The 13666-nt window shown below is 37.3% G+C and overlaps 1 protein-coding gene across 1 annotated transcript in view; it reads left to right on the top strand.

The window, feature by feature from the left end:
• LOC117984063 (paired box pox-neuro protein-like) overlaps positions 1 to 10566 on the top strand; it is a 54716-nt gene extending 44150 nt beyond the window's left edge. Inside the window, exons 4-5 of the mRNA XM_069499468.1 lie at positions 7604 to 7805; positions 9251 to 10566. Coding sequence (XP_069355569.1) covers positions 7604 to 7805; positions 9251 to 9903 — 855 coding nt within the window. The 3' untranslated portion in view covers positions 9904 to 10566. The remainder of the gene's footprint in view (positions 1 to 7603; positions 7806 to 9250) is intronic.
• Positions 10567 to 13666: the final 3100 nt, after the last annotated feature.

Genomic DNA, 13666 nt, shown 5'->3' with positions numbered 1-13666 from the left:
AATTATTAGGATAATAGAAATCTACATTATGTCATTACCTTTTGCACTTTGTATTTTAGGTGATACGATCCCATTTTATTTTTAAGAGTTTTTGTAGATTTTATGATATAGATAAATACTTTTATTACTGAACACTTCTTCAATCCTCCGAAGTCTAGGCTGTGGCATAAATATTATTGTAAAATGTTTTATCACCGATGTTATTTGTGCACTCCACACAAGCGTGATGTCTGCAGTGTACACCTACCGTTATTCCCGTAACTTAAGTCGGATTTGCCCCGATAATATTCGCTTTGTGGTGGGCTCTGGTGGATTATATTGTCAATATTATTACTCGCCTCTTAATACCGTAAAGCTGCTTCATAAAACATATTGGAAATTATATGCGATATGTCGTTTATTTCGCGCCGGCAAATAGTCCTTTTGAACACTATCTATATTACCTTTGGTAGCTACATGGTAGCCATGTTTGTGACATTTAGGAGAATTTGGATATCTTTTTCCTACAGTAACTATCGATCAAATACTAACAGCCATACCTACTCAGAGTCGCTAATCGTTACTTAAGATTGAGACGCAACAGGTCGAGATGGCAATCGGGATGGGGACGCGACGCCCCGCCTCATACCATGATTGCGATCTCGATCTGTCGCGATTACTTACTAGGTACAAAACTTGAAAATATGTCATCCTCTTAATTCATTAAGACGTTTATCGGTATTCGACTTACAAACAAACTTACAAACTTTACCTCTTTATATTTAGTATAGATTTAAAAACAGAAATATCTACAAATATATCCTGTCAAAAATTTGCTCTTGTTCCCAGATAGTAATCTTAATATATAAAAGGAAAAGGTGACTGACTGACTGTCTGACTGTGACTGATCTATCAACACCCCGCTCAAACTATTGGACGGATCGGGCTGAAATTTTGCATGCAGATAGCTATTATGACATAGCCATCCGCTAAGAAAGAGTTTTTGAAAATTCAACCCCTAAGGGGGTGAAATAGGGGTTTGAAATTTGTGTAGTCCACGCGGACGAAGTCGCGAGCATAAGCTAGTTTTCTCAAAAAGTGCCTACCTGACACTAAAATATTAAATAAATCTTACAGCCTAAATTTTATGTTACAGTCTAAAGTAACTCTCCCATATCACCGAAATATTTTCGATAGCTTGGTGGCACTTTGTTATTATAGCGCAATTACCTACTTACCGTGACGAAAGCCTCCCACGGGCCCACGGCCTACCAGAACAACCAATTGTAAAAAATCCTCTAATTTGCAAACACCACATGCACACTGTATCGAACTATTGGTATTTATAAACAGACTACGCAACATCTCTATCTATGAAATAATATCATATTTTAATAAACTTCACGGGAAGTAAGGGATTATCTCAAAACTTCTCACTTCTAGCAAATACCTAGATACCTACCTTTATTTGTTTGTTAACTTTCTTTATTATCGAAAACCTTCTCACATAATAGGACATAATTATCGGTTTAACGTCTATTTAACAAATACACCGACCTATAGTTCTTGCATTTCACGAGGGCGAGTGGCTCATACTAGTGTTTAAGTCGTATCGGTATACGTAAGGTAAAGTAAATGTGTGCGTTTGCGAGCGCTTGCTCGCGATTGATTGGTCCGATATGCACGCACACTTACGTAATGTCCGTGTATACGACGTAACCACAAGTAAAGATCACTCGCCTTCGTGAATTGCAAGAACTTGTACTTCTATGTTATTTAAAATATTAGTAAGGCCTGTGTAACAACAAACTTTATCTATCTATATATACGTAACAAATAATAAGATATTTTGATTGATTCCCAAAACAAAAACTGTCATAACGTTCGTTAGATTAGTTTATCTGGCGGTAGTGAAACAGGCTCATTCTTGCTATGTAGTACCTACAGTTGGACACGCCCGTAATATCAACTTGTTTATTAAAAGCGAAATAATTAAGAGCTGCAAAAAGACAATTGTATAGACCTATCACCTCACACCTGCCAACTCAATCAGTACTTACCTATAATAATTATTCTCCGTGACATTATAAAATAATACGACCTTCGTCCTTCGCTAGATGGTCACAGTATAAGGCGAGGTACAGTAGACCGACGCGCGACGCCTTTGTCTCGTGGTAAATGGTGACCACCACGTGCCTTCAATATAGGTCCCGGAATCACTTTATCAATTTCCAGTTACATTGTTTATTGTTAATGCGAATATGGTTCCCACGATACAGGACTACCTAGTGTGGGTACCATCAGAAAATATTTAAATTTGACAAAACTGTTTTGTTAAATAAATATTTATTCATTTTTTTTCACTACGGCCGGCCGTCTCGAGTCGCTCCTTCGTGCCCTTATAGCAGGATTGCTCTGTCTAGACGGCTTCGTCGAACCTCTGTCTGTAATACCATACTATACTGTCCTTACTGTGATGGTAATGTTGTGTAGGTACCTTTCAATCGCGGAACTCGAAGTCAACGGTGTCGCATAATTCATTTCTACAAAAAAAGAGCCACCTAGACAACCTGCAGCACCTGCGACATTAAGCCAACATCTCCCTCGAATTAATATCGAATCAATCCGTCATTAAAGCAACGGTCACACGCCCCAGCAAATTATCTTTCACCCCATCAGGAAGGTGGAAAGTCTAATAGAAATCCGTAATAAGAAACGCTAATCGTGCACGCGCTTGGACAGTTATGAGAGCCATTTTGTTGCGTAGCGGATTGTGCTCGCTGGCTAGTGATGTGAGGAAAGTAACACACGTTCACGCTCACAAAACGAATGTATCAAAAGCTTCCTTTGGCAGGAATCATGGTAAGCAGCGCGATAAATCCATATAATCAGCTCCATGGTAAGAAATAGGATTACTGTGGAGCGTAGCGAGACCAATAATTTATTAATCTAATTAATCTAATGGTCTAGGCAAGTTGTCATTTTCCGTGGATATCGAAGAAGTTCTACGAGCACATGAGTAAAAAACGGTACAGTCCAAATCACAGTCCAAACACACATTTTTATATTAGTTATGTAGGTATGTAATTTCGAAAAGACAGCTGACAAAATGTTTGTGCCAAGAATTCGATATACTTACCTACTTAGCGCCATAATAGGCTAGTCGTCGTTATAACCTAAATCCATGTAGCACCAATTTTCAAACTTAATCACAAATAACTAGAACTTTGTTATAGGATTAAGCTCACCGATGAACTATTCATCGACGAACTAAAAACGCGCAGGCCTATATCGCAAAAACAGATATTGGATGTGTCAAGTGATGATTGATGCGCGCGCGCAAAAAGCGTCGCGTCCAACGGAACGGTCACGCGGGAGCTGCGCGTTTCATGATCGAAGCTTCTGTTTACCGCAATTTTGATGCGTTCGATGATTATAAACCTAGACACAAGTTTTAAAAGGTGTTATAGATATTGCGAGATTCAAGTCAATGGCAGAGAGTGGAAGATATGAATACGTATTCTATATTTTTGTTTAGCTTACGTACTTGTAACTCAAAAGGTCAAAAGGTAAAACATTGCAATCTGCAATGTTTCTGTGAATAGCATGCTAAAATGACGCGCCGCGTATGAAATCTAAAGTGATGCGTTATAACTTATAGAAAACTAACGAAACCGTATCTAATATTTTTTATCACGCCTAAAATGGGTTTCGTAGTTTCATATCCATCTATGTACCTGTCTAATAATCGCTCTTCTCTTACACATGTAGCTAAGCTACCTATATGTTTTGCTACAAATATTAAACCCCAAAAACATTGCAGAGATTAAACAAGATAGGAGGTACAGTAGTTAATTTGAATCTAATCGATACCACTCGTGTAGCGACTAATGAGCAAAGCCAGTGGACTAAACAAGTCATTATAGTGCACCTGATGTTTCGCACGGCCTTTCGTTATGTTATTTCCCATATTGCTGTATGAAGTGTCCAAGATATTGTGTTGTAATGAATTCCTACACTAATAAAGTTTGGGTATTGCTTTCGTCCGTCATAAAAAATAAATACTGATAAAATACCTACTCTGATATCTATATAATATATATAAAAGGAAAAGAAGACTGACTGACTGACTGACTGATCTATCAACGCACAGCGCAAACGACTGGACGGATCGAGTTGAAATTTAGCATGCAGATAGATATTATTATGACGTAGGCATCTGCTAAGGATTTTTGAAAATTCAACCCCTAAAGGGATAAAAAAGGGGTTTAAGATTTGCGTAGTTCACGCGGACGAAGTTGCAGGCATAAGCTAGTTAGTAATAAATAATAACTGATACCTAATTGATACAAAAGTGGTGATAATCTACTGGTTGTAGAATTCGGCCTCCTATTACGTATATTCGACGGTCCCGGGGTCGATCCTGGGCATGCACCTTAACTTTTCGGAGTTATGTGTGTTTTAAGCAAATATAAATATCATTTTCTTTAACGGTGAAGGAAACCTGTATGCCTGAGAATTCCCCATAATATCCTCAAATGTGTGTGAGGTCTGCCAATCCGTGGCTAGCATGGTATAGATGGGCTAAATTTATTCTCAATCTGAGAAAAGGATCGGGTTCTCAGTAGTCGGCCGGCGATGAGTTGTGTTGTGATGATTGTGATGATGATGAATTGAATGATCATCGTAGAATTCTATACCTACTAAGTAAATAACGTTTCATGAGACACATCCGTTTTAAATAAAACCTACTTTAAAAAAAAATATTTCTTTAATAAATCATTAATTATAGTAGGTAACTAGTAACTACCTGGCACGGCAGATGCCTAATGCCATTACGAATCTAGGAACCTAGACTCTTGGTTTTCCATGCGCAGGCTCTACTATCTACTCTACAATCTACGACTACGTATAAATTGAGTAGTATTTGACTCCAATTTTTTTATTACTTTATTATAAACTAGGATAAAAATAATGACGTAAACTGAAAAACCTAATTAAATCGATCAAATAATAAAAAGTTATAAGCATTTAAATATTTCTGATTAGACATAGATAGTGATATAGAATTATGACGTCATTTTGACTAATGCCATAGTAGCTTCGTGCGGTTTCATACAAATTTTCGTTTTGCGAGAAAGGGATAGAAGACCCTCCCACTTCAAAATTAAAATGCCTGTAACTTTGTAAATCTTTGTTGAATTTTAAATTTGTTAATATTTTCAGCGTAGGTACGTCATTATTTTTATCCTAGTTTATAATAAAGTAATAATAAGTATTTATCAAACTCAAAAGTAGTAACCCAATTGAATGAATGTTGGTTTTTAAAAATTCCGTAGGAACTCTTTGATTTTCCGAGTTACTAAGTAAGTCGCCTATATAGGTATCAGTATATAGGTATACTTACCTACCATTAGCTAGGTAGGTACTGTTTAATCCAGTACCCGTAGTACAAGATTTTACGTTTCACCAAACCAAACCAAATTCGAGAGTCGAAATACTTCCGCGTTACAGTAAACTGGATCTTAATTGCCTTGTTTTAAAGCTTAAGTTTGTCTACACTTCTACAGCCAGCGCTCCAAGCGGAAACATTGCGAAATTAAAATCAGTGGCATTGAATATTTGACTTCAATTCAATGCTGTTTAGGTCCATTTTACTGTAACGCGGAAGTATTTCGACTCTCGAATTTGGTTTGGTTTGGTGAGACGTAAAATCTTGTACTACGGGTACAGTATCAAAACTCAAAATCGATTTGAAATAGAAATAGAAATATTTTCATTCAAATAAACTTTTGTTCACCGTGATTAAGGTCAAATGACAGGCGATTGACAGACAGACTGGCAAACAGACATACGGACAATCACACAGACACTTATTCGCATTTATAATGTTTGTATGAATTATGGTGGAATGATTTATAGACTACAGTGTACCTATTTTCAAAAATCAACCGCAGAAGGCCACAAAATATTTTGACACTTAACCGAACGCATCAGGTTAATTATAGGGCCGCTGTAACGGAAAGCGCCCTTACAAAAAGCATAACAAAGATGGCCGCGACGCTAAAATTAACCGTTCAATAGGATATCGATTGTAGATCTAATGGCGTAATTGCTAGTTTCCCGCGAAAATTGACGCCTTGCTATCATTGTGGGTTCTTTAAACTTGCTCGCCACCGAAAGCTACTATTTACACATTAACTTTGACAGCCTGCTTAAGCCTTATAATTATTTTTTTACGCGTGCGTGCAGAGGAAGTTAGATTTGTAATGGATTTCAGAACATATGGCTTGATAATTGTTTAATTTTAGACAATTCAAAAGCTTTAGGTGGGTAGGCACAGCTGAGATGGACTTTTTTTAATAATATAAAAAAAATATTACACGAAAATTAATTCACCTTCATAATTATACAAAATCAATAACTACCTATAGGTACGTCAGTACTATATTCTGTGCTGTAGGTAGATACAGTAGGGAGGTAGGTAAGTATGTAGGTATAGTCCGCGAAAGGTTGAGATAGCAATCGGGGTATGAGGCGGGGGGACGCCCCGCACACCCGCACGTCACCCGCGCTCGCTCGCTCCGGAGTAGCGCGAAGGCTGTGCGGGAGTGCAGGGCGTTCCATCCCCGATTGCCATCTCGACCTGTCGCGTACTATACTTAAGTACACTTTAATTTAAGATCGTTATCTTATGAAATCAGTCACAGTCAATTCGGTTCAAAAGTAAATAAACAAAAGCCACCGCGACGCGTATCTGTCCACTTAATTCATTGAAATCTTAATTTCGTTCCGACATCAAAAACAAATTACTTTTTAGTTTTTACCGGCATGCGTAAATAAGAGGTCTCTCGATAAACAAACATAAGCATTAACGTTATTATTACACAGTCATTAAGCAAAATATACCTCATTGCAATCCTACATCTGCAATAATAATTGTATTTTATGACAATTTAAGCGTCGCAATTCTTGAAAATTATTATTTATCACCCACAACACCCGTGAAGAATGAATTTTGATTGTTTTTTTTTGTTCCTGTAATAATCCAATCCAATCCAATCCATCAGCCTGTTTGCGTCCACTGCTGGACATAGGCCTTTCCAAGAGCGCGCCACCAAACACGGTCCTCCGCCTTCCTCATCCAACCGCTCCCACCATCTTCTTCAGGTCATCGGTCCAGCGGGCGGGGGGGTTGTCCTACACTGCGCTTACCGGTACGGTCCTGTAATAAAGAAATTAATTATTATAAGTACTCATACATAACCTGGATATTGCTAGGGAAATAATAATATAATCAACTAGAAGAAAAAACGATAAAAAAATAAAGACTTTATTTTTAAGGTCATAGATCGGATAGAGATAAAGGGAAAATAGAAGAATCATAGCTAGGTACGTAAGTACCTACTAACCACTGACATCGGCAAGAGTGCTATAGGGGACAGGGGTAAGACTAGGGAAAGTTGGCAGATAGTGTTCAGATACAATCCACTTAAGATTTTTCTACATAGTATCATCTTCTTGTAGATATGTATGTATGGAAGTCTATAGCGTTGGCCTTGAGATATGAGAGAATAAGTAAATTTTTACCGAAATTTTTACTAAAATATTTATCTCTTTGCAGCAAGTAGCAACGCCCACAGTAGTAAAGAAGATACTACGTCTGAAGCAAGAAAACCCCGGCATGTTCGCGTGGGAGATTCGTGAGAGGCTGCTCAGTGCGAGAGTGTGCGAACCGCACTCGATCCCTTCTGTGTCGTCTGTGAACAGGATCCTGAGAAACAGTGGACTGGCGTGGAACGAAGATGAAATACGGAGTGGACACGGTGAGTCAGTCGAAGACTTTAATAATCCATAGGTAGGTACTATCCATACTACTTAATATTATAAATGCGAAAGTGTGTCTGTCTGTCTGCTAGCCTTTCACGGCCCATCCGCTCAACCGATTTTGACGAAATTTGGTACAGCGACAGCTTGCATCCTGGGGAAGGACACTTCTACTAGGTAAATATTTATGTGCATACTAGATGATGCCCGCAACTTCGTCCGCGTGGATTTAGGTTTTTGAAAATCCTGTGAGAACTCTTTGATTTCCCGGGATAAAAAGTATCCTTATTCCTTCCCCGAGATGCAAGAAGCTATCTCTGTACCAAGTTTCGTCAAAATCGGTTGAAAGTTTGAAAGGTTGGGCCGTGGAAGGCTAGCAGACAGACAGATAGACAGACAGACAGACAGACACACTTTCGCATTTATAATATTAGTATGGATTATGTAAATTTTACAAAATAGTCAAGTATCGGATCGCAAGAATATCTGTGTACCTTGGTAACATAAGTACCGGTTGTGATTTTTTTAATAAAATTGGTTCGTTCCACCTTCAAATAATAATATGATAATGATTATAAGAAACTATCGATAGATAGAATATAATATAATAATTACTGTTTAGTAAACGGCCATAATACTTACCGTTAATTTTACGAGTGCCCTGTGGATTTGAATTTTTTAACGAGCTTTGTCGCCCTCCTTATGGGGCAATATATTACACTCATAAGTGTTGTGTTACGAATTACAACATAATTAACGATAATTTTCACTATACTTAGGCGTGTTTTGGTTTCAATGAATTTTTATTGAAATGGGAGTTTGACACGTTCAGCTGAATCAATTTATATGTAAATATAGAGAAGCTTTTAATATGCAGAATGTAGATATTATTGGGAAGACCTATTCATTTTCACAAAAAAAATCGAGCTCAGTAGGTATATGACGCCAAATTTCAGTTTTCTAAAAATCCCGTGGAAATTTCGGGGTAAAAAACTTGCCTATATTCATCTCCAGGAGGCAATTATCGCTGTACCAAATATAATATGATGATTGCGACTTGAATTCTGGTTTGAGAATCCTATGAGAGCTCTTATATGATTTTCTAGCATAAAAAGTAGCTATTTTCATTGCAATTATCACCCAGGATGCAAGCTATCTCATCAAAATAAAGTTTAAAAAAGAATAACAACGGTTTCTAAAAGAGGTAGCAAAATTATTGTTAGTACTTACACAGAGGTTGTCCAAAATCCTCTGTACTTACACTAATTTATTACGGATGTGTAGTCTAGGACTTAATACTTAGTAGCCAAGCCTTAGGGTTGAAGATGAAAATCAACTGTTTCACCTATGCCAAAAGTAGAAACAGTAGGTAAACGATAATCTGTCTATGAGGTCATTTGTTTGGTTTTCCCCAAAATTGTAATTAAATATTTTCTCTTCTCAGAACCATTCTCTTCAACGGAGATACCACCGAACATGGTAGACTACATGGCAATGAAGACATCGCTACCCACACCAATGCCGCAACAGACCCCACCGTACTTCGCCCACACAGCAGTCAGAGTCCCTCATGCTGAACCACACACCTACGACCGAAGACTTGCCACGTCCTGGCTCCTTGCCAACCAAGTACAAGCTCAAGGCCTCCTCAAACCCTATCCCATTTCCCCTTGGCAAAGAGTCATGATGCCGTATCCAGATTCAAAGAACTTCTCCCCATACGCTCTAAGTCTACACAGCGACCTTCTAAACAGAATCAACCCCGAGGAAGTAAAATCGGAAAGCTCTGAGCACATATCAGTCGAAGCCAGTGACGACAGCACCGACAGACCAGACACTGACGAACCAAAAAGATCAAACGAAAAAGAGAAGAAGAAAAACCCTTATTCGATAGAGGAACTATTGAAAAAGCCGGATAAAATAGTGCATTCCAATCCGGTCGGAATTCAGAATTTTCTCCGTCAGCCCAGTGGAAGTATGATTGAATACAGTCACGAGAAAACTTCTAGCGGACGAAGTTCGCCGGCGAGCTACTGTTCAGTGCAAAGTGTTGTGTCCAATGATTCAGTCAGTTCAGAAATTAAAGCGGGAAATTAAAAACTATTATATTTACAGTCCGGTTTTGTAGTTACACAACCTGACTGTACTCTAGTCAAAATTCTAATAATTTAAAATATTTAAAAGTAAGCCATTAAAATGATATCGGCATAAAAGATAGGTACCTAAATAGGTAATCATATTTAGTATTATAATATTATAATTGCTCGAGCTACTATATTATTTTCCCGTAATAATTACTTAATTACTGAAAATCAATAGTTGTCTACAGATGTCACTCCGATTCCTACATCATCAAAAAAATGTCGCCATAACAGATAAGTAGGTACCAAATAAAATGGATGTCTACTTAAGTATTTAACTTATATGTTAATTAAAAAATAAGCAAATATTTAAATAAATTATTGTTTAGGTAGTTTATCAAATTATAATATGTAGATTATGTAAATATTTCACAATGTTATCTAATAAAATATTATCTAACTAATTAAGAACGGTCAAGTGTATACAGTTAGCCTAGAATAGCCTAGAATCTGCGTAGTGGGTGATGGAGGTAAGAAATTAGGGGTGACTACCGCAGACTCCGCTATTACTGTCATGTCGTCTTGAGGCCTTCTTACGTGATACCCAAAATTAATCACTACCCCTATTATAAATGCGAAAGTGTGTTTGCTTGTTGGCTTTTTGTTTTGTTGGTTTGTTGGTTTGGGTATACTTTAAGACCTGGATAGTGACATAGGCTACTTTTTATCCCGGAAAATCAAAGAGTTCCCACGGGATTTTTAAAAACATATATCCACGCGTAAGAAGTGGTGGGCATCAGCTAGTAATGTGTAAAAGTATCCATGTAGGTAGTTAGGTATAATTGCACTGGACTTAGAATACCTTATTATAGCTACCATGAGATTTGCGTTCTTTGCGACTACTTATTCACTAAAAGCTAACGACTAACGTGCTTTTTGACTGAGCCCATAGAAGGTAAAAGCTCGTTTGCTTTAGCTGAAAATCATAATGTAAGTACTTAGTTTTGTAAATTTTAGTATAAAATATTGATAGAATGATAATTAGCATTAAGTAACGTGATTCTGTGATATTGTACAATATTAGGAAAGTTCAAGCTTAATTGTAAATTAATGTGAACTAATTCTTACATTCCTTGCGTGATTAAAGAAAATATAGTTATATTGTACCTACCGAGTAAATTTGAATTTTTGTGTAAGTACCTATTTTATTTTACTTCTAAAATGACGTATAGTTAATAACAATTAACAAACAACAAAAAAAATTGCACAATGTGTGATCATGTAAACGATGCCGTGCCGCCTTTACCGCTCGGACGAGATGGATTGGGCAATAAGCTATTGCACTTCAGAGGGTAGTAAGTATGAACTATGAATGACAACAATCGCGATTGTCATAATGATTGATACAAGTTTTCCGGAATGGACCTGCGACTCGATTGCGGCAGAATGACAACTACAATGTCACGATCGCAATCACCTCTGATTGGTTGAAACTCGTTCACTATTGGCTACAATGTATTGTTGCAATAAGAATCGCACATATTCAGCCAATCAGAATAATTGAGATTGTAATTATGATTGATGCAGGTTTTACGAAATCGGCCTACTGATTGTTTAGTCGACTTTAAAAAAATATAATATAATTTTGCTCCCATCGCCGCGCGCAAACTTGCTTTATTTTCATCTCTCGGTACACTTACAGGGAATGAATCTATCCTTACCTCGTTTTTGCTAAAAATCAGTCATTCCCTTCAAGTCCTGACCCCAAACCATGTGAAGTTCGTTAATAAACTCCAGTAAAGATAAGAACTTACCCCTTATAAAATATGTAGAAGAAACCGGCTTTACTCACGTAGGTATTTTAGCCGACGTTAGCTCAACCGCGACGCGTTCGCTGAGTCCCTGTGAAAAAGGACCCCGGATGGATTCGAAACTAGTCGGGCTAAAGTCGACTAAATACGTGAGTAAATCCGGTATCTTCTGGATTTATTTAGGAAAAATCACTCACGATAGTTTAAACTTTCCTTTACTCGGTATGGACAGATTCTGGATGTTTCGCTTCACTAATGTACGACGCGTTTACATAGTAAACTTAATGTGAACATTCACAGTTTCGTACACACAATATATAGATATTCATTTAAACAGCACAATAAACCAAATAGTGAAAAAAAATTTACTGTGTTTTATTTATCTATCTACAAATCATTACATATACTACTTACTCGTACAGTATCCGGCAGGAAATATTGTAGGTAGGTAGGTGTACATCGACTTTTAGAATGAGATTTCGGCTTTGTAGAGCGTTGTCTCAGTCACAGGTCACTTATACCATGTGACGTTTTGTCGGTCTCATCGATAGAGACAAATGCTCTACAGAACCGCTATCTCTTTCTAAAGCTCGATGTACATTATTTTCTGCCGCGTACCTACTGTACATCGACCTTTAGAAAGACTTTGGCTTTGTAGAGCGTTGTCTCTGTCCCTCATACCTATGTGACGTTTTGTCAGTCTTAACGACAGAGACAACGCTCTACGAAACCGTTGTCTCTTTCTAAAGTCTATATTTTTTTTTTTTGTGAAAATTATTTGTATTTAAATTATTTAAATAAACTATTAATAAAATTAAATCTAAAAAAAAAAAAAAAAAACTCTTTCTAAAGGTAATATATTTCTGTCCGGGTACTTATTTTATTGCTTTGTGAATTTCAAGCGAAGCAAACGATGCTCTTTGAACCTATCATCAAGGTACCTACCAAAAGCATCGTCATTTTGCTGAATTCTTAGATTAAGGAACTAGGGAAGTTTAGTTACTTAGGTAACTACAATACAATTATTATTATTCTGAAAATTATTCTTCTGCAAGATCCAAAATTATAAAATACTAGCTGATGCCCGCGACTTCGTCCGCGTGGATTTAGGTTTTTGAAAATCCTGTGGGAACTTTTAAATTTTCCGGGACAAAAAATAGCCTATGTCTTTCCCCGGGAAGTAAGCTATCTCTGTACCAAATTTCGTCAAAATCGATGGAACGGTTGCGCGGTGAAAAGCTAGCAGACAGACAGACAGACGGACAGACAGACAGACACACTTTCGCATTTATAATATTAGTATGGATTATGTACTTATTGACCGTTAACAGAATAACTTTGATTTTTAGAATCACTGCGTAGTCTGTTTGTCTGTCTGTCAGTCTGTTGTGTTTGTCAAGATGAGAAAAAATACGGCTGTAGTACGGAACCCTCGCTGCGCGAGTCTGACTCGCACTTGGCCGGTTTTAGGGTTCCGTACCTCAAAAGGAAAAACGGAACCCTTATAGGATCACTTTGTTGTCTGTCTGTCTGTCTGTCAAGAAACTTACAGGGTACTTCCCGTTGACCTAGAATCATGAAATTTGGCAGGTAGGTGGGTCTTATAGCTGGCTTTATGAGAAAAATCTGAAAACCGTGAGTGTGTGGTCACATCACACAAAAAAATTAAATTGTGGTCATAAACTAATAACTAATTAGTATTTTCAATTTTCGAAGTAAGATAACTATATCAAGTGGGGTATCATATTATGAAAGGGCTTCCCTTGTACATTCTAAAATAGATTTTTATTTATTTTTAGGTATAATAGTTTTTGATAGATCATGCAAAATGTCGATAAAATACGATTGTAATACGTAACCCTCAGTGCGCGAGTCGGACTCGCACTTGGCTGGTTTTATTTAAATAGGTGCACCCGGTGCACCTATCTAGGTAGGTAAGTACCTGTAGTATGTTGAAAACCGAGTTTT

Source organism: Maniola hyperantus, chromosome 7 (genome assembly GCF_902806685.2).
Source record: "Maniola hyperantus chromosome 7, iAphHyp1.2, whole genome shotgun sequence".
Lineage (NCBI taxonomy): Eukaryota > Metazoa > Arthropoda > Insecta > Lepidoptera > Nymphalidae > Maniola > Maniola hyperantus.
Note: the sequence above shows the minus strand (reverse complement) of the source record. Positions and strands in the feature narration are given on the sequence as shown.